The sequence below is a fragment of the Bufo bufo genome, chromosome 2 (genome assembly GCF_905171765.1).
Source record: "Bufo bufo chromosome 2, aBufBuf1.1, whole genome shotgun sequence".
Classification (NCBI taxonomy): domain Eukaryota; kingdom Metazoa; phylum Chordata; class Amphibia; order Anura; family Bufonidae; genus Bufo; species Bufo bufo.
In genome coordinates, this window is record NC_053390.1 from 190,531,891 (window position 1) to 190,552,797 (window position 20,907).

The following is a 20,907-nucleotide window of genomic DNA, read 5'->3' on the forward strand; positions in this document are numbered from 1 at the left end:
TAACATCCTAACAGCACAGAACACACAACACTAAACATGCAATGAAATGCAATCACATAAGTGACAACATAATGATTATTTGCATATTTCCTTAAGTTGAATTATTTTGGCTAATTATTAGTCATCTAATTTCCCCCCATGTTGAGCTGAAATTGAGAATTCCCCATGTAATAACAATTCTGGAACATCTATTCTTATGTCTGTATGTTGTGCCATTCCTCTATTAATTCTACTAGAAGTTATAATTGAATTGCTATTAGCCTTCAGTAAGGGTACAGAGGGGAGGTAACCAGTTGGGGGTGTGTACCTGCACAGTCTGAACATGGTAGCACTGATTGGATAGAGTGAGTCTGTGCAGGTACACTCCCAACTGGTTACCTCCCCTCTGTACCCTTACTGAAGGCTAATTCAATTCAATTATAACTTCTGGTATAAATAATAAAGGAATGGCACAACATACAGGCATAAGAATAGATGTTCCAGAATTGTTATTACACGGGAATGCATGAAAGTATTAAAACAGGCATGTCAGGAGAGAAAAAAAGGTCCTCTTTAATTGTAGGAGTCAGACCTGATGCCTGGACTCAGGTCTGATTTCATTTTGGGGTCTGGTTTTTAGTTTGAATTTGGTTTTGGATTGAATTTCATTTAGAGGTTCTGGTAAGGTGTCTGAATTCATTGAGGTGGCCTGTGCAAGAGTTTAAATTAATTTAAGGGTCTGGTATGGGATCTGAATTATGTGGTCTAAAAGTTTTCTATTGGACGCAGCTATCTAGGTATTCTTCCTGCTTTTATCTGCATTGATGTCCTTAGGCACTATAATATTGGCAATTTAGTATTTGTAGGCAATGGGTCACACTGAAGCACTGAACTGATGGTAGCAATGGGATTCATAGGGGGCATTGCCATACAGGCTGGTGGATGGTTACAGAAATGAGAGGTCAAAGATGTCTGGGCAGTAAACTGCAATCATCAAGAAAACTTGTCATAATGGTCTGGGCTGGATGGATAAGAAAAAGAAAAAAAATGACTCTAATTAATATTATTAGTTTCTACATTTATTTTCCATTATTTAACCCCTTACAGTGACATACATGTATGTCATTGGTCGCTAGGAAGTATATAGAGCTAGCTCAGGAGCTGAGCCAGGGTTGGAGATAACGTTGATCCCACTTGTTTCAACCCCACATGCCAACCCTGGCTATTACCTATAGAAGTATATGAAGAGGAGTAAGGTGGGAGTAGGTGTAGAAAGAAAGTGGCAAAGACAAGCAGATGCTCCTGGCCCTAGTAAGGGTTTTACTGTCTCATCCCAGTGATTGTTTCACAGCAACACCGCTTAGTACTGCTATACAATGTCCCCCATATTGCTGCTGTTTCTGAGAGTGTGCTTCTGAGAAATAGGAGCACAGGATCTGCATTTATCTGTGCATGTAATGTATGGGAGACATGATAGCTGATAATCTCTGCCTACTCTGGAGCTGAACTTAGGGAAAACTGACAATTACAGATAAGTCTACAGGGGTGAAAACTGTAGCTTGATATAAAGTCATACAGTCAGGTCTCATCCCTGGTGATGCTCTGCCAGGCCTCTACTGCAACTGTCTTCAGTTCCTGCTTGTTCTTGGGGCATTTTCCCTTCAGTTTTGTCTTCAGCAAGTGAAATGCATATTCAATCGGGTTCAGGTCAGGTGATTGACTTGGCCATTGCATAACATTCCACTTCTTTCCCTTAAAAAACTCTTTGGTTGCTTTTGCAGTATGCTTTGGGTCATTGTCCATCTGCACTGTGAAGCACCGTCCAATGAGTTCTGAAGCATTTGGCTGAATATGAACAGACAATATTGCCCGAAACACTTCAGAATTCATCCTGCTGCTTTTGTCAGCAGTCACATCATCAATAAATACAAGAGAACCAGTTCCATTGGCAGCCATACATGCCCACGCCATGACACTACCACCACCATGCTTCACTGATGAGGTGGTATGCTTAGAATTCCTTCTCCATACTCTTCTCTTCCCATCACTCTGGTACAAGTTGATCTTGGTCTCATCTGCCCATAGGATGTTGTTCCAGAACTGTGAAGGCTTTTTTAGATGTCGTTTGGCAAACTGTAATCTGGCCTTCATGTTTTTGAGGCTCACCAATGGTTTACATTTTGTGGTGAACCCTCTGTATTCACTCTGGTGAAGTCTTCTTTTAATTGTTGACTTTGACACACATACACCTACCTCCTGGAGAGTGTTCTTGATCTGGCCAACTGTTGTGAAGGGTGTTTTCTTCACCAGGGAAAGAATTCTTCGGTCATCCACCACAGTTGTTTTCCATGGTCTTCCGGGTCTTTTGGTGTTGCTTTTGGTTGCTGAGCTCACCGGTGCGTTACTTCTTTTTAAGAATGTTCCAAATAGTTGTTGGCCACGCCTAATGTTTTTACGATCTCTCTGATGGGTTTGTTTTGTTTTTTCAGCCTAATCATGGCTTGCTTCACTGATAGTGACAGCTCTTTGGATCTCATCTTGAGAGTTGACAGCAACAGATTTCAAATGCAAATAGCACACTTGAAATGAACTCTGGACCTTTTATGTTTTATCTGCTCATTGTAATTGGAATAATGAGGGAATAACACACACCTGGCCATGGAACAGCTGAGAAGCCAATTGTCCCATTACTTTTGGTCCCTTAACAAGTGGGAGGCACATATGCAAACTGTTGTAATTCCTACACCGTTCACCTGATTTGGATGTAAATACCCTCAAATTAAAGCTGACAGTCGGCAGTTAAAGCACATCTTGTTCGTTTCATTTCAAATCCATTGTGGTGGTGTATAGAGCCAAAAATGTTAGAATTGTGTCTATGTCCCAATATTTATGGACCTGACTGTATATTGGCCAGTAACAGTGTTATCCCTCTTGTGCTTGCACATGATGGCTGATCAATGATTTTAAAAAGTCACCTCAATTGACATATAGGCTTTAAAGGGGCTGTCTCGTCTCAGACATGGAAACAATCAAGTCAGACAGGTGAGCACCTCAAAGTGAAGCTGAGTGCAAAATGCAAGTGTGGCAATACTCTGTTCATTGCTTTTGGAGTTCCAAATATAACTGAGCTGGCTCAGCTATATCTGTCAGTCCCATAACGTTGAATTGACAAGTGGCTATGTATGCATGATGTGTTCTCGATTCATTACCTTGGGGTTTATAAAAATAGCTGAGTGTGCTCACTTGACTTTTTTGGAAATCCCATAAAAGTGAATGGAGAGCACCCGTGAAAGCGTGGTGTGCGGGTACTCTCCTACGCGTCATGTTCTGGTGATAGAAGCGGGCCCCAGAGTTGGGACCTGCACCAATCTGGCACCTATTTGACATCTTAAAGTATGAGATGGGCCAACCCCTATAACTGAAATACCTTAAAACACAGTGTGTAGGATGAGGAGCAAAAACATACTTTTAGCCTCTTAATAATGGTGCTAATTATCTGTTTAAGTAATCTCATGTTCATCAAACACATGTTTGACATATTTCTTACCTATACACTGTAATCCATCAACAGATGTCAGAAATCCACGTGGGCAAAGGCAATAATAGCTACCAATCGTGTTGGAACATTCTCCTCCATTACAAATACCAGGAATAGTGCTGCATTCATCAATGTCTGTTGGTTTAAATAAAACATAAGGAATGATTAGATTGAATTTTTTTTTGCTTCTTGAAGCATTTACCAAATGAATACCATTTCTACATCTAAAACTTTAGAGAGAAGCAATTTCAGTAATAGCAATTCGTGACTAAACTTTAACAAAGGCATCTTTTTTTTTTAACGACAGCTTGCATCTATTTTACTAATGTCACAAGACCCCCCAGAGGAACATCTTTGTTAGCTTTTTCTAAAGTCAACGTTCAAATAGGAAAGCACACTGGCTCAGTGGATAACAGTTTCCTTGAAGTGCTGGAGTGGACTTTTATGTTCTCCCCATGTTTGTGTATGGGTTTCCTCCTGGGACTCTGGTTTACTTCCAAATTCCAAAATCTTGCTGGTAATGGGATTTCTCTAAGATTGGTTCTAGTGTGTGTTTTTCACCTCATGCCCATAACCTTATTATAGATCTCCATTGTAATATAGCACTCATAGAAATCATTGTCCCTCTGATATCTTTATGTGGCATATGTAATTTTTTTTTCATGGAGTCATGTAAAACCTGTGAGAAAAAAGTAAGAAGCTGAAATGATCTACTCTACTTTTTCCCCCCAAAGTAAGAGTGGACTCCAATTTTTCATTCCAACTATTTGGTACATTTTAGCTAGTAATGTGGAGACTAATATGGGAGTTAGCAGATTCATATATAGCTTTGTGGGAAAATATTTAATATAATTTGTATTTTATTCATTTAAATCCCTGCTGTTGCTATGTTTGGGATTCCGGGGGTGTTTTCTTCAGTTACAGCTTTCCCTCTATGACTGTGCATACAGAGATAGCTGTCAATCACTGATAGGACCGCCCGCAGGACTCCTAAGCATAGAAAGAGCAGGGATTTAAATGAATAAATGCTGGATCTTCTATAGAATCGTATATCAATCTCATTAGGTCTTCCTGCCCTATAACATGCTGGTCACAGATGGAAATGCTTGTACAACAGGTTCCCTTTAAATAAATACAGTAATAATTTTAAATGAATGGGCTATACCATATTTTGTATTTCATTTTCTCCTATAATTAAATAATCTACTCAACGTGTCACCATTCGTTATTTTGTTCTGAAGATAGATTTCTTACAATATCAAGCAGGCTGGGATGGGCTGTCTACATTTCCCAACGAAAATACAGCAATAACATGTTATAATAATACTTCACGCAACGAAGAATAGAAAATTAAACTCTTGAAAGGAAGCAGGAGCATGGAGAAGGAGGGAAACATAACAATGGAAGAATAAATCTGAGTTTAAAGGGGTTGTCCACAGATATCTTCATCACTAAGTCCCATACAACTTGGGGGACATGGCACCACTGATGCTAGTCATTGGCTGCAGTGGCACATGTGAACCTATCCATGCTGGAAGCTTACAGGCAGGTGATCAGAGCGTGGAGAAGAGAGTGGTGAATAGAAGGAGTTGGAACCGAGCAGCAGGGAGCAGGTAAGTACCTTGATTTCAAAGGTCAAGCAGGGAGGGGGGGAGAATTTAAAAACTTTCTGTATAAAAAAACTGAACAAACCCTTTAACATATATAAACTACAAAAAAAAACTGAACTGGGCAGTTGTGGACCCTCCATGATATTAGTTGGTAGAGGGGATGGCACCCTTTCTTTTTTAACTTTAATATTTTATTTCATTTAAATTAATCTCTAATGTCAAGAGAATATTTTGAGTTTTGCCGAAATTGGTACAACATGAAAATATTGTGGATATGTTCTTTGTAATTTGGAAACTACAGATATGCAAGTTCTAGTAAAAAGCTATCCAATCTTTCAAATAAAAACATTCTTTGAAATACAATCTGGATTGTGAGATGCAAAGCCAAACACTTGAAATAAAGCTAATAGTTGTAAATTCTAAAAACTTGCAATGTCCAGGAATTCCTAAACCTTTCCATGAACTGACCACATTAAGAGCAGAAATATAATGTGTTGAAGGAAATGACTTTTTAGTTAATCCCATGGAACTCAACTGCTCAGCAAATGTTACAAAATTCCCAGCCCTGTACTGCGTATATATCTAAATATATTGAGGCCAATAACAAGGAGTCATACATATCTTAATGCCGGTAAAGCAGGTTTTCCTGTAATTTTAGGATAACATCTGAATGAGAAAATTTGTGTTTGATTATACACATACAATAGATCGCACATATCATAGCTCTATAATTATAGAAAATACTATTTGTCAGGGTCATTCCTAAAATGGTTATCCCATGGTTAATGTAAAAAGTGAAAATTAAACATCATAGTACATAGCAATCTATGTACCTCACATAGATCCAAACCTTGAACCTCACATGGATCCAGAAATCTCCCCATTCATTGGTTCAATAGCTAAGCTAGAAATATTTCAAGTTGGTAGAGGTTCCTTTTTTGGTGCTGCATTTCAGTAAATGTAGTTGGGGATTTGGTCAGGATTAATGGTATCCTCAATGGTAAGAAATACAGGTATATACACTGCGTGCAGAATTATTAGGCAAATGAGTATTTTGACCACATCATCCTCTTTATGCATGTTGTCTTACTCCAAGCTGTATAGGCTCGAAAGCCTACTACCAATTAAGCATATTAGGTGATGTGCATCTCTGTAATGAGAAGGGGTGTGGTCTAATGACATCAACACCCTATATTAGGTGTGCATAATTATTAGGCAACTTTCCTTTACTTTGGCAAAATGGGTCAAAAGAAGGACTTGACAGGCTCAGAAAAGTCAAAAATAGTGAGATATCTTGCAGAGGGATGCAGCACTCTTAAAATTGCAAAGCTTCTGAAGCGTGATCATCGAACAATCAAGCGTTTCATTCAAAATAGTCAACAGGGTCGCAAGAAGCGTGTGGAAAAACCAAGGCGCAAAATAACTGCCCATGAACTGAGAAAAGTCAAGCATGCAGCTGCCAAGATGCCACTTGCCACCAGTTTGGCCATATTTCAGAGCTGCAACATCACTGGAGTGCCCAAAAGCACAAGGTGTGCAATACTCAGAGACATGGCCAAGGTAAGAAAGGCTGAAAGACGACCACCACTGAACAAGACACACAAGCTGAAATGTCAAGACTGGGCCAAGAAATATCTCAAGACTGATTTTTCTAAGGTTTTATGGACTGATGAAATGAGAGTGAGTCTTGATGGGCCAGATGGATGGGCCCGTGGCTGGATTGGTAAAGGGCAGAGAGCTCCAGTCCGACTCAGACGCCAGCAAGGTGGAGGTGGAGTACTGGTTTGGGCTGGTATCATCAAAGATGAGCTTGTGGGGCCTTTTCGGGTTGAGGATGGAGTCAAGCTCAACTCCCAGTCCTACTGCCAGTTTCTGGAAGACACCTTCTTCAAGCAGTGGTACAGGAAGAAGTCTGCATCCTTCAAGAAAAACATGATTTTCATGCAGGACAATGCTCCATCACACGCGTCCAAGTACTCCACAGCGTGGCTGGCAAGAAAGGGTATAAAAGAAGAAAATCTAATGACATGGCCTCCTTGTTCACCTGATCTGAACCCCATTGAGAACCTGTGGTCCATCATCAAATGTGAGATTTACAAGGAGGGAAAACAGTACACCTCTCTGAACAGTGTCTGGGAGGCTGTGGTTGCTGCTGCACGCAATGTTGATGGTGAACAGATTAAAACACTGACAGAATCCATGGATGGCAGGCTTTTGAGTGTCCTTGCAAAGAAAGGTGGCTATATTGGTCACTGATTTGTTTTTGTTTTGTTTTTGAATGTCAGAAATGTATATTTGTGAATGTTGAGATGTTATATTGGTTTCACTGGTAAAAATAAATAATTGAAATGGGTATATATTTGTTTTTTGTTAAGTTGCCTAATAATTATGCACAGTAATAGTCCCCTGCACACACAGATATCCCCCTAAAATAGCTAAAACTAAAAACAAACTAAAAACTACTTCCAAAAATATTCAGCTTTGATATTAATGAGTTTTTTGGGTTCATTGAGAACATGGTTGTTGTTCAATAATAAAATTAATCCTCAAAAATACAACTTGCCTAATAATTCTGCACTCCCTGTACTTATCTATAGCAGGCATTGGATTGTCTCCAAATTTACATATTTTGTAGCAGGACGACATATAGCCAATGTCAGTAAGAAACTATATTCAGCATAAAGAGAACAAGAAGTCATGGAAGTGAGGATATAGTCCCCCACAGAGCCCTGATTTTACCATCAGGTGAGGATATAGTCCCCACAGAGCCTTGATTTTACCATCAGGTGAGGATATAGTCCCCACAGAGCCTTGATTTTAACATCAAGTAAGGATATAGTTCCCACAGACCTCTGATTTTAACATCAAGTGAGGATATAGTCCCCACAGAGCCTTGAATTCAACATCATCGAGTCTGTCTGGCATTACATGAAGAGACAGAAGGATTTGAACAAGCGTACATCCTCTAAAGATCTGTGCTTAGTACTTAAGATGTCTGGAATAACCTCTGTGCTGAGTTCCTTCAAAAACTACGTGCAAGTGTATCCAGTGTCCGACTGGGGTTCCTTGGGCCCACCAGAGGAAATTATTATCAGGGCCCAATATGAATATCATGAATAAAGTCTAATAGTTTTCAGAGAAATAGACCTTAGACCTCCAAATTGGATTTTTGTCTTGGAATTTTGGGGGCCACTGTGGCTTTGGACATGGGGACCACTGGAAGATCCTCTGGTACAATGGTTGGCCAATACAAACCTGAGTATACCTAGAAGAAGTGATGCTGTTTTGAAGGCATAGGAGGTTACACCAAATATTGATTTGATTTAGGCTTCTCTTTTGTTTATTCACTTTGCATTTCGTTATAAACTAACACAGTTTTTTTTAAAGCATTCTTACTTTTCAGCATTTTTTCCACAGTTTCCTAAAACTTTTGAACAGTACTGTATATATATATATATATATATATATATATATATATATACACTGCTCAAAAAAATAAAGGGAACACAAAAATAACACATCCTAGATCTGAATTAATTAAATATTCTTCTGAAATACTTTGTTCTTTACATAGTTGAAAGTGCTGACAACAAAATCACACAAAAATTAAAAAATGGAAATCAAATTTTTCAACCCATGGAGGTCTGGATTTGGAGTCACACTCAAAATTAAACTGGAAAAACACACTACAGGCTGATCCAACTTTGATGTAATGTCCTTAAAGCAAGTCAAAATGAGGCTCAGTAGTGTGTGTGTGGCCTCCATGTGCCTGTATGACCTCCCTACAACGCCTGTGCATGCTCCTGATGAGGTGGCGGACGGTCTCCTGAGGGATCTCCTCCCAGACCTGGACTAAAGCATCTGCCAACTCCTGGACAGTCTGTGGTGCAACGTGACGTTGGTGGATAGAGCGAGACATGATGTCCCAGATGTGCTCAATTGGATTCAGGTCTGGGGAACGGGCGGGCCAGTCCATAGCATCAATGCCTTCGTCTTGCAGGAACTGCTGACACACTCCAGCCACATGAGGTCTAGCATTGTCTTGCATTAGGAGGAACCCAGGGCCAACCGCACCAGCATATGGTCTCACAAGGGGTCTGAGGATCTCATCTCGGTACCTAATGGCAGTCAGGCTACCTCTGGTGAGCACATGGAGGGCTGTGCGGCCCTCCAAAGAAATGCCACCCCACACCATTACTGCCAAACCGGTCATGCTGGAGGATGTTGCAGGCAGCAGAACGTTCTCCACGGCGTCTCTAGACTCTGTCATGTCTATCACATGTGCTCAGTGGGAACCTGCTTTGATCTGTGAAGAGCCCAGGGTGCCAGTGGCAAATTTGCCAATCTTGGTGTTCTCTGGCAAATGCCAAACGTCCTGCACGATGTTGGGCTGTAAGCACAACCCCCACCTGTGGACGTCGGGCCCTCATATCACCCTCATGGAGTCTGTTTCTGACAGTTTGAGCAGACACATGCACATTTGTGGCCTGCTGGAGGTCATTTTGCAGGGCTCTGGCAGTGCTCCTCCTGTTCCTCCTTGCACAAAGGCGGAGGTAGCGGTCCTGCTGCTGGGTTGTTGCCCTCCTACGGCCTCCTCCACGTCTCCTGATGTACTGGCCTGTCTCCTGGTAGCACCTCCATGCTCTGGACACTATGCTGACAGACACAGCATACCTTCTTGCCACAGCTCGCATTGATGTGCCATCCTGGATAAGCTGCACTACCTGAGCCACTTGTGTGGGTTGTAGACTCCGTCTCATGCTACCACTAGAGTGAAAGCACCGCCAGCATTCAAAAGTGACCAAAACATCAGCCAGGAAGCATAGGTACTGAGAAGTGGTCTGTGATCACCACTTGCAGAACCACTCCTTTATTGGGGGTGTCTTGCGAATTGCCTATAATTTCCACCTGTTGTCTATCCCATTTGCACAACAGCATGTGAAATTGATTGTCACTCAGTGTTGCTTCCTAAGTGGACAGTTTGATTTCACAGAAGTGTGATTGACTTGGAGTTACATTGTGTTGTTTAAGTGTTCCCTTTATTTTTTTGAGCAGTGTATTTATATATATATATATATATATATATATAAATATATAGATACTGTAAATTGTAAGTGGTCAACTCGACATGTTGTGGAGATCTTGAATGTGGTGGGAACACAGATTACGGATCAGTGAATTTCTTGAAATTCAATTCAGATTCAATTTGGCTAAATCGGTCGGGCGATTTGGGTCTGAATAAATTCAACCCAAATTAAAAGTGCTTCCATTGCCCGGAAAATTTGTGGATGACATTCCTAGGACTGTATGCAACTCATTTCAAGCTCTTTAATACACAGTGAACATTAATAATTTTAAAGAGGACCTCCCTTGATGTGTTTCCTATAAAACAACAATTCTGGAACATATTTTCATAGAACTGTGCATTGTGCAATTCCTCTCTTATTAATCCTAGAAATGTATTGTAACGGATCTCCTGGCACCCTGATTGGGTACCTCCGTTGATGGATGCTCCCAGTGCCTCCCAAGGACTCCAAGCACTCAGCTCTGCACCAAAACCACCACAGGAGCCAGGAACAGCTCTTACAAAAGCTAGTAGTTATGCCAGGGGAGTATAGAAAATCTTCAGCGTATAGCAATCCCCCAGTGTCGATCAGTTACCCAAACACCAGCCTCAACTCGGTAAAGGGTAAAAACAAGAACTCTTTAATGGGTTATTTTGAACAGCAGAAGTGGAGCCCCTGACCTGGCTCTGCTGTCCCTCCTCTGACGCCTGGGTCTGACTAGGTGTGGGGGGTTCTGTGGCTGAAACCACCTGCACCAGTTGGAAGGGATGTCACTGGGGTACTGACGGGCGGTACCTCCTCCTCCATCCCTTCCAAAAGGTCCTGATCGTCTGGACCAAGCTGCAGCTCACTCTCCGGCATTACCTCCCCCATGATGTCACTGTCGCTGTCAAAAAGCAGCAGGGAAGAGTCTTGGGGGATGGTCCTGCACGAGGCGGAGAACTGCTGCTACTGCTCTGAGCCAGTGCAGAGGACTCTGTGCCAGTGGCTTGTGTCACAAAGACACCACTGCCTCAGCGTCCTGAGACAAAATTGGGCGGCTGACATGGCCAAAAAAATCTCGGATGAGGTTGACGCCCCTGCTAGCTGCGCCCGCCACTCTGTGGGTAGAGGAGCAGCCCTGTGCTGGCAGCGGTCCAGCACTGGAACCAACTCCCCTACCACGACCACGGTTGCCAGCACGCCCACGTCCACTCATGATTTGCCCAAAATTAAATTAAAGGCCAAATAAATAAACAAATAAAATAAGGAGGGAATACGTTTATTGAGTTTGGGACAATGGGGCAAAAATGTAATTTAGAATAACAGATAGTGAATTTTTTTTTTTTTTTTTTAAAGACGAAAGACGGTGACACTAATCCCTCCCTAGCACAGTAATTCCTAAACTAGCACACTAAACCCTAAGACAGTGACAGAAAAAACGGACAGGAACTATTTTTTTTTTAAGGACGAAGGACACTGACAATATACACTAGCAAAGTAATTCCTAAAATAGCACACTGAACACAAACCCTATTAAAGCACAGTAATCCCTCCCTATCACACTCCATTGTATACATTACTACTGGGGATTGCCATTGGCAACGGATCACATGTGCAGGATTTGCTCCCCCGGATGGAAGTGCGCTACAGCATAGGTGGTTTGCAGCATCTCCTGCTTTGTAAGAACACTTTATTTTGTGAATCTGTTTGTATATGCATGACTGGAGGTGTGGCAACTCCAGGACTGAATGTGCCTGATTTTTAACTATGGGTAACATTCAGGTGCACCTGTTTTGCCTGCGTCACATGAATCAGTGATAAGTGGGACTCACAGCCTCCTCCCTCCTCCCATTGTATGTGTGATTTTACGCTGGAGGTAACTGGGGGTCAGTTGGCTGTGTGTTGGACTCTATGCCCCTATCAATAATTGCTTATATGGCATAGGTAGGTTAGCGTTAGGTCCCGTGAGACTATGAAAGACCTTGGCGAGGTGTGCAGACTCCGGTATGTTCTTGATATACAGTTGTGTTCAAAATTATTCAACCCCCAATGCTGTAAAGGGTTTTAGGGAATTTAGTGTACATTTGTAATTGTGTTCAGAATGAAATCTTACAAGGACTTTTTAAAGAACCAAATGCAACTAAAATGACATCAATTGTTTTTGTAATACAGTATTAAATGTTTTTTTGTGATTTCTTCATTGACACAATTATTCAACCCCTTAACCTCTTAAGGACATAGGGCGTACAGGTACGCCCTTGTGCCCTGGTACTTAAGGACACAGGGCGTACATGTACGCCCTGTGTATTTTCGATCACTGCCGTGCGGCTGGCAGTGATCGGAACCCGGTGCCTGCTCAAATCATTGAGCAGGCACCTAGGCTAAATGCGCGGGGGGGGTCCCGTGACCCCCCCATGTCGGCGATCGCGGCAAACCGCAGGTCAATTCAGACCTGCGGTTTGCTGCGATTTCTGAAGTTTCTGGTCCCCGCGGTCCCTGACCGCGGGGATCATAAACTTTATATGCCTAAAAAAAAAGTTTTATTCACCCCCCCCCCTGCACCCCCGAATGATTTTTATGGTGGTGGGAGGTGCAGGGGGGGTGTTGCGGGCGGTGTGGGCGGTGCGGGAGGCGGGCGGTGCGGCAGGCGGGATCGCGATCCCCCGCCCGCCTCCCCTTGTATAATCGTTGGTATCTAGTGGGGATACCAGGGTGCCAGCACATTGCTGGCACCCTGGTATAAACGGCTGACATCTGCGATGCGATGTCAGCCGTTTAACCCTTTCCATCCAGCGGTCCGTACGGACCGCTGTATGGAAAAGGTTAACAGCGCAGGGAGCTCCCTCCCTCTCCCATCGGGGGGCTGCTGTGCCTTTGCAGCCCCCCGATGGGGAGGGAGAGAGCCCCCAGAGAGCCCCCCGAGAGATCCCCTCCTTACCCTTCCCCGTCTGCGAAGTTCTGAGCAGTACTGAGCAGACGGGGAAGGTTCCCATGGCAACAGGACGCCTCTCAGGCGTCCTGCTGTCCATGGTGCTGAACAGATCTGTGCTGAAAGGCATAGATCTGTTCAGTGTAAGTAAAATACAGTACAGAACAATATATATTGTACTGTACTGTATTATACAGACATCAGACCCACTGGATCTTCAAGAACCAAGTGGGTCTGGGTCAAAAAAAAGTGAATAAAAGTGAAAAAAAAGTAAAAATCAAAAAACACATTTATCACTGATAAAAAATGAAAAAAATAAAATTCCCTACACATGTTTGGTATCGCCGCGTCCGTAACGACCTGATCTATAAAACGGTCATGTTACTTTACCCGAACGGTGAACACCATAAAAATAAAAAATAAAAAACTATGATGAAATTGAAATTTTGCCCACCTTACTTCCCAAAAAAGGTAATAAAAGTGATCAAAAAAGTCGCATGTACGCCAAAATTGTAACAATCAAACCGTCATCTCATCCCGCAAAAATCATACCCTACCCAAGATAATCGCCCAAAAACTGAAAAAACTATGGCTCTTAGACTATGGAAACACTAAAACATGATTTTTTTTGTTTCAAAAATGAAATCATTGTGTAAAACTTACATAAATAAAAAAAAAGTATACATATTAGGTATCGCCGCGTCCGTATCGCCCGGCTCTATAAAAATATCACATGATCTAACCCCTCAGATGACCACCGTAAAAAAATAAAAATAAAAACGGTGTAAAAAAAGCCATTTTTTGTCATCTTACGTCACAAAAAGTGTAATAGCAAGCAATCAAAAAGTCATATGCACCCCAAAATAGATGCCAATCAAACCGTCATCTCATCCCGCAAAAAATGAGACCCTACTTAAGATAATCGCCCAAAAACTGAAAAAACTATGGCTCTTAGACTATGGAGACACTAAAACATTTTTTTGGTTTTAAAAATGAAATCATTGTGTAAAACTTACATAAATAAAAAAAATTGTATACATATTAGGTATCTCCGCGTCCGTGACAACCTGCTCTATAAAATTACCACATGATCTAACCTGTCAGATGAATGTTGTAAATAACAAAAAAAAAAACGGTGCCAAAAAGCTATTTCTTGTTACCTTGCCGCACAAAAAGTGTAATATAGAGCAACCAAAAATCATATGTACCCTAAACTAGTACCAACAAAACTGCCACCCTATCCCATAGTTTCTAAAATGGGGTCACTTTTTTGGAGTTTCTACTCTAGGGGTGCATCAGGGGGGCTTCAAATGGGACATGGTGTCAAAAAAAACAGTCCAGCAAAATATGCCTTCCAAAAACCATATGGTGTTCCTTTCCTTCTGCGCCCTGCCGTGTGCCCGTACAGCTGTTTACGACCACATATGGGGTGTTTCTGTAAACTACAGAATTAGGGCCATAAATAATGAGTTTTGTTTGGCTGTTAACCCTTGCTTTGTAACTGGAAAAAAAATATTAAAATGGAAAATCTGCCAAAAAAGTGAAATTTTGAAATTGTATCTCTATTTTCCATTAAATCTTGTGCAACACCTAAAGGGTTAACAAAGTTTGTAAAATCAGTTTTGAATACCTTGAGGGGTGTAGTTTCTTAGATGGGGTCACTTTTATGGAGTTTATAATCTAGGGGTGCATCAGGGGGGCTTCAAATGGGACATGGTGCCAAAAAAACAGTCCAGCAAAATCAGCCCTCCAAAAACCAAACGGCGCACCTTTCACTCTACGCCCCGCTGTGTGCCCGTACAGTAGTTTACGTCCACATATGGGGTGTTTCTGTAAACAGCAGAGTCAGGGCAATAAAGATACAGTCTTGTTTGGCTGTTAACCCTTGCTTTGTTAGTGGAAACAATGGGTTAAAATGGAAAATTAGGCAAAAAAATGAAATTCTCAAATTTCATCGCCATTTGCCAATAACTCTTGTGCAACACCTAAAGGGTTAACGACGTATGTAAAATCAGTTTTGAATACCTTGAGGGGTGTAGTTTCTTAGATGGGGTCACTTTTAGGGAGTTTCTCCTCTAGGGGTGCATCAGGGGGCTTCAAATGGGACATGGTGTAAATAAACCAGTCCATAAAAATCAGCCTTCCAAAAACCAAACGGCGCACCTTTCACTCTACGCCCCGCTGTGTGGCCGTACAGTAGTTTACGGCCACATATTGGGTGTTTCTGTAAATGGCAGAGTCAGGGCAATAAAGATACAGTCTTGTTTGGCTGTTAACCCTTGGTTTGTTAGTGGAAAAAATGGGTTAAAATGAAAAATTAGACAAAAAAATGAAATTCTCAAATTTCCTCCCTATTTGCCAATAACTCTTGTGCAACACCTAAAGGGTTAACAACGTATGCAAAATCAGTTTTGAATACCTTGAGGGGTGTAGTTTCTTAGATGGGGTCATTTTTGGGTGGTTTCTATAATGTAAGCCTCGCAAAGTGACTTGAGACCTGAACTGGTCCCTAGAAATTGAGTTTTTGTAAATTTCGGAAAAATTTCAAGATTTGCTTCTAAACTTCTAAGCCTTATAACATCCCCAAAAAATAAAATATCATTCCCAAAACAATTCAAACATGAAGTAGACATATGGGGAATGTAAAGTCATCACAATTTTTGGGGGTATTACTATGTATTACAGAAGTAGAGAAACTGAAACTTTGAAATTTGCTAATTTTTTTCAAATTTTTGTTAAATAAGGTATTTTTTGGTGCCCAAAAATTTTTTTTTTTGACTCCATTTTACCAGTGTCATGAAGTACAATATGTGACGAAAAAACAATCTCAGAACGGCCTGGATAAGTCAAACCGTTTTAAAGTTATCAGCACTTAAAGGGACTCTGGTCAGATTTTCAAAAAATGGCCTGGTCCTAAGGTGTAAAAAGGCTGTGTCCTTAAGGGGTTAAAGACTACCACTCTTAAGAACAGAGGTTCATTCAAGTGTTTTCGATCAGGTATTGAAAACACCTATGGATGTGAAGGAGCAGCAATTAAGCATAATAAGCACCAATTAGGCAGATTTAAAAGGACTGTGATACTCAGCTCCTTCTAGACATTTACTGGTGTGTTTACAAACATGGTGAAGTCAAGTGAATGGTCCAGGAAGACAAGAGAAGAGGTTATTTCTCTTCACAGGAAGGGCAATGGCTATAAGAAGATTGCAAAGATGTTAAACATACCAAGAGACACCATAGGAAGCATCATTCGCAAATTCAAGGCAAAGGGCACTGTTGAAACGCTACCTGGTCGTGGCAGAAAGAAGATGATGACTTCGACTGCTGTGCGCTACCTGAAGCGCAAAGTGGAGAAAAGTCCCTGTGTGACTGCTGAGGAACTGAAAAAAGATTTGTCATATGTGGGTACTATAGTTTCAGCTCAGACAATAAGGCGCACATTGCGTAATGAAGGCCTCCATGCCAGAACTCCCAGGCGCACCCCCTTGCTGTCTCCAAAGAATAAGAAGAGTCGACTGCAGTATGCCAAAAGTCATGTGGACAAACCACAAAAGTTTTGGGATAGTGTTTGGGCCCATGGATCAACGCTATGTTTGGAGGAGGAAGAACAAGGCCTATGAAGAAAAGAACACCTTGCCTACTGTGAAGCATGGCGGGGGGGGGTCAATCATGCTTTGGGGCTGTTTTGCTTCTACAGGTACAGGGAAGCTTCAGCGTGTGCAAGGTACCATGAATTCTCTTCAGTACCAGGAGATATTGGATGAAAATGTGATGCAGTCCGTCACAAACCTGAGGCTTGGGAGACATTGGACCTTTCAACAGGACAATGATCCCAAGCATACCTCCAAGTCCACTAGAGCATGGTTGCAGATTAAAGGCTGGAACATTTTGAAGTGGCCATCGCAGTCACCAGACTTAAATCTGATTGAGAACCTCTGGTGGGACTTAAAGAAAGCAGTTCAGCGCGCAAGCCTAAGAATGTGACTGAACTAGAGGCTTTTGCCCATGAAGAATAGGCGAAGATACCCGTAGATCGCTGCAAGACACTTGTGTCAAGCTATGCTTCACGTTTAAAAGCTTCACGTTATAACTGGAAAAGGATGTTGTACTAAGTACTAAGATTGAATGTCACTTGGGGGTTGAATAAAACTGATAATGATGTGAGCACAGAAAAGACATTTGTGGTTATTTCATTATACATGTTATGTTATATTTGTCTGACTTACAAGTGCCTCTTTGATTTAATTGTAAACAAGATGACTGAAATGATCAAAATCAATGTCAAACTGGCCAAAACACTCAATTTCAGTGGGGGTTGAATAATTTTGAACACAACTGCAAGAATATATTGGCGAAAATCTCATTTTTAATACCAGTGTGAGGGTTTAGCCATATATTGTCAAGTGAATCTACCATTTTTGTGCACTATTTCTTTGTCCACTCTTTGTTCTATTTTATTAATTACATTCGCATATCTGGATATCCTGTTTATGATGTCCTTGTGGTAAATGTAGTCCGCTGCGGGCATCCTCCTTTGTATGCAGAAGAAAATGCTGGGGATTGCTGTTAGCAACGGACCACATGTGCAGGATATGCTCTCCCGTTTAAGAATGCGCAACAGCATTTGGGGTCTGAGCATTTCTAAACCACTTTGGTATGTAGGACGTTTTTGTGGAACACGTGGTCCGTTGCAGTAATCCTCCATTGTATACATGACTGGTGGGGATTGCCGTTGGCAATGGATCACATGTTAGGAAGTGCGCTACAGCATAGGGGGTTTGGAGCATCTCCTGCTTTGTAAGACCACTTTATTCTGTGAATCTCCCTATCACACTACCTAACATCCTGCATTGGAACCTATGAGCTACATTATATCAGGATACCCAGTACTGGCTCTTGCCCTTTATGCTTTTTAGACGGGGTCCCTCTTCAAACACTGGAGCATGAAGGCCTCCATTTGCATTAAATTGGAAGTAGTGGAGCGCCCTGACTCCTGCTCATTGCCCAGGAGAATGTCGTCCTCGGTCTCCTCCCCCCAGCCACGGACAACACCAGGGATTCCCGAAAAGTTTAAAGTCCCCCTCAAAGCCTGCTCTTCTTGCTCCTCCTCCCCCCCAGACACCATCCTCCTCTAATTCCTCTTCAGACTCCTGCTGACTTGTCTCAGATGGAGTAGTCCCCCCTGGGAAGTCATTCAGCATTGCGACTTCCTCATCTCCAGCTCCTGCTCCTTGACGGCTTGATCAATGACATTACGCAATGCACTCTGCAGAAAGAAGGCATAGGGTACAATGTCACAGATGGCGCCCTGGCTGCGACTGAACAGTTTAGTGATCTCATCAAATGGCCGCAGAAGTCTGCATGCGTCGTGCATAAGCAGCCACTGGTGCGGTGAAAAAAAAACAAGCTCCCCAGAACCTGTCCTGCCGCAGAGTTCGTACAGGTAGTCATTAACGGCACTTTGCTGCTGGAGCAGCCTATCAAGCATATACAAGGTGGAGTTCCAGCTCGTCGGGCTGTCACAAATCAGACGTCTGACGAGCAAGTGGTGTCGCCGGTGAATGTCAGCAAGGCTAGCCATGGCCGTGTAAGATCTTCTAAAATGGCCAGAGATTTTCGTTGCCTGCCGCAAGACGTCCTGGACCCCGGGGTATTTGGCAATGAATTGCTGCATGACTAAGTTCAGGACGTGTGCCATGCACGGCACGTGTGTCATTTTGCCCTGTTTCAGCGTGCTCAGCAGATTGGCAACGTTGTCGCACACCACTTTACCAACTGTCAAATTGAGCGGGTTAGCCACTGATCGGCCTGTGACCGCGGAGCTGAAAGCAGTGCAGGACCGGTGTGGCTCTTGGCTTCCAGGCACAACAGCCGCAGCACATCATGGTAACGTCTTACCTGGGACACCAAATAGGTTCCGGGGAGCTTGGGGGGCGCAGCGGAAGAGGTGGTAGCAGTGGAAAAGGTGGAGTCAGACGAGGAGGAGACAGAGGAAGGAGTAGGAGGAGGAGAAAAAGGGGCAGGCCTGCATGCAATCCTTGGCGGTAACACGGCTGGCTGCGCATCGGTAAGGTCTGGGAATGGATGGGAAAATAATTCCTCTGACTCGAGTGGAGGGCCTATGGTGGTGGTGCTGGTGGATTTGGGGGTGCACACAGCAGAGAGTGAGGAGGGTGCAGATACAGAGGATGAGGAGGGTGCAGAAGCGATAGGCTGAGTGAGCCACTCAACCAACTGTGGTACGCCCTTTGAAGTAATAGCACGCGCCTTCTCCAACTTCCCAATAAGGCTCCGGCCTGGTGCATCTGCTCGATCCCTACCACACCTGCGGAACAGTCTGCCTCCTCCTCTGCCTGTCATTTTCAAAATGACCCTGTGCCTAAGTCCCTAGAGAAGAGCAGTATTTGTGGAAGCAGGTATCTCGCAGGCCTCAATCAATATTTGGTGGAAACAGGTATATTGAACCCCTTAATTGGTATTTTGTGGAAGCAGGTGTATTGCAGGCCTCAATCAATATTTATATCACTGAAGGCAACTTCCTAAAAATTTACTTTTAATCAGTATATCATAAAATACATCAGGTAAGACGGGTCCCACCAGGACCAATATAGCCCTAGTACTACGGCTATATTGGTCCTGGTGGGATCCGTCTTACCTGATGTATTTTATGATATACCGATTAAAAGTAAATTTTTAAGAAGTTGCCCGCAGTGATACTTGTATTGTTATAGCAACTGTCTGTGAGATATTATTTTCAGTGATTTTCTCAATCAATATTTGGTGGAAACAGGTATATCGAACCCCTTAATCAGTAATTTGTGGAAGCAGGTATATCGCAGCCCTCAATCAGTATTTTGTAGAAGCAGGTATATCAAACCCCTTAATCAGTATTTTGTGGAAGCAGGTATATCGCAGCCTCAATCAGTATTTTGTGGAAGCAGGTATATCAAACCCCTTAATCAGAGTTTTGTGGAAGCAGGTATATCGCAGGCCTCAATAAATATTTGGCGGAAATAGGTATATCGAACCCCTTAATCAGTATTTTGTGGAAGCAGGTATCTCGCAGGCCTCAATCAATATTTGATGGAAACAGGTATATCGAACCCCTTAATCAGCATTTTGTGGAAGCAGGTATCTTGCAGGACTCAATCAATATTTGGTGGAAGCAGGTATGTCGAACCCCTTAGTCAGTATTTTGTGGAAGCAGGCATTTTGCAGCCTCAATCAGTATTTTGTGGAAGCAGGTATATCAAATCCCTTAATCAGTATTTTGTGGAAGCAGGTATCTCGCAGGCCCCAATCAATATTTGGTGGAAACAGGTATATCGAAACCCTTAATCAGTATTTTGTGGAAGCAGGTATATCGCAGGCCTCAATCAATATTTGGTGGAAACAGGTATACTGAACCGCTTAATCAGTATTTTGTGGAAGCAGGTATATCGCAGCCCTCAATCAGTATTTTGTGGAAGAAGGTATATCAAACCCCTTAATCAGTATTTTGTGAAAGCAGGTATATTGCAGGCCTCAATCAATATTAGGTGGAAACAGGTATATCGAACCCCTTAATCAGTATTTTGTGGAAGCAGGTATATCGCAGCCCTCAATCAGTATTTTGTGGAAGCAGGTATATCAAACCCCTTAATCAGTATTTTGTGGAGGCAGGTATATCGCAGGCCTCAATTAATTTTTTGGCACAAAAGTTATATGATACCACCCTGTTTATTTGGGGCAACAGGTATATCACACCCCTCAATCATTTTTCTGGGGGGCATCAGGTATATCACACCCATTGCAAATAGTTGTTCC

The 20,907-nt window shown here is 42.4% G+C and overlaps 1 protein-coding gene across 1 annotated transcript in view; it reads right to left on the reverse strand.

The window, feature by feature from the left end:
• Window positions 1–20,907, reverse strand: part of FBN2 (fibrillin 2) — a 372,340-nt gene that overhangs the window by 174,528 nt on the left and 176,905 nt on the right. The window contains exon 8 of the mRNA XM_040415981.1: window positions 3,527–3,652. Within this exon, the coding sequence (XP_040271915.1) occupies window positions 3,527–3,652 (126 nt within the window). The remainder of the gene's footprint in view (window positions 1–3,526; window positions 3,653–20,907) is intronic.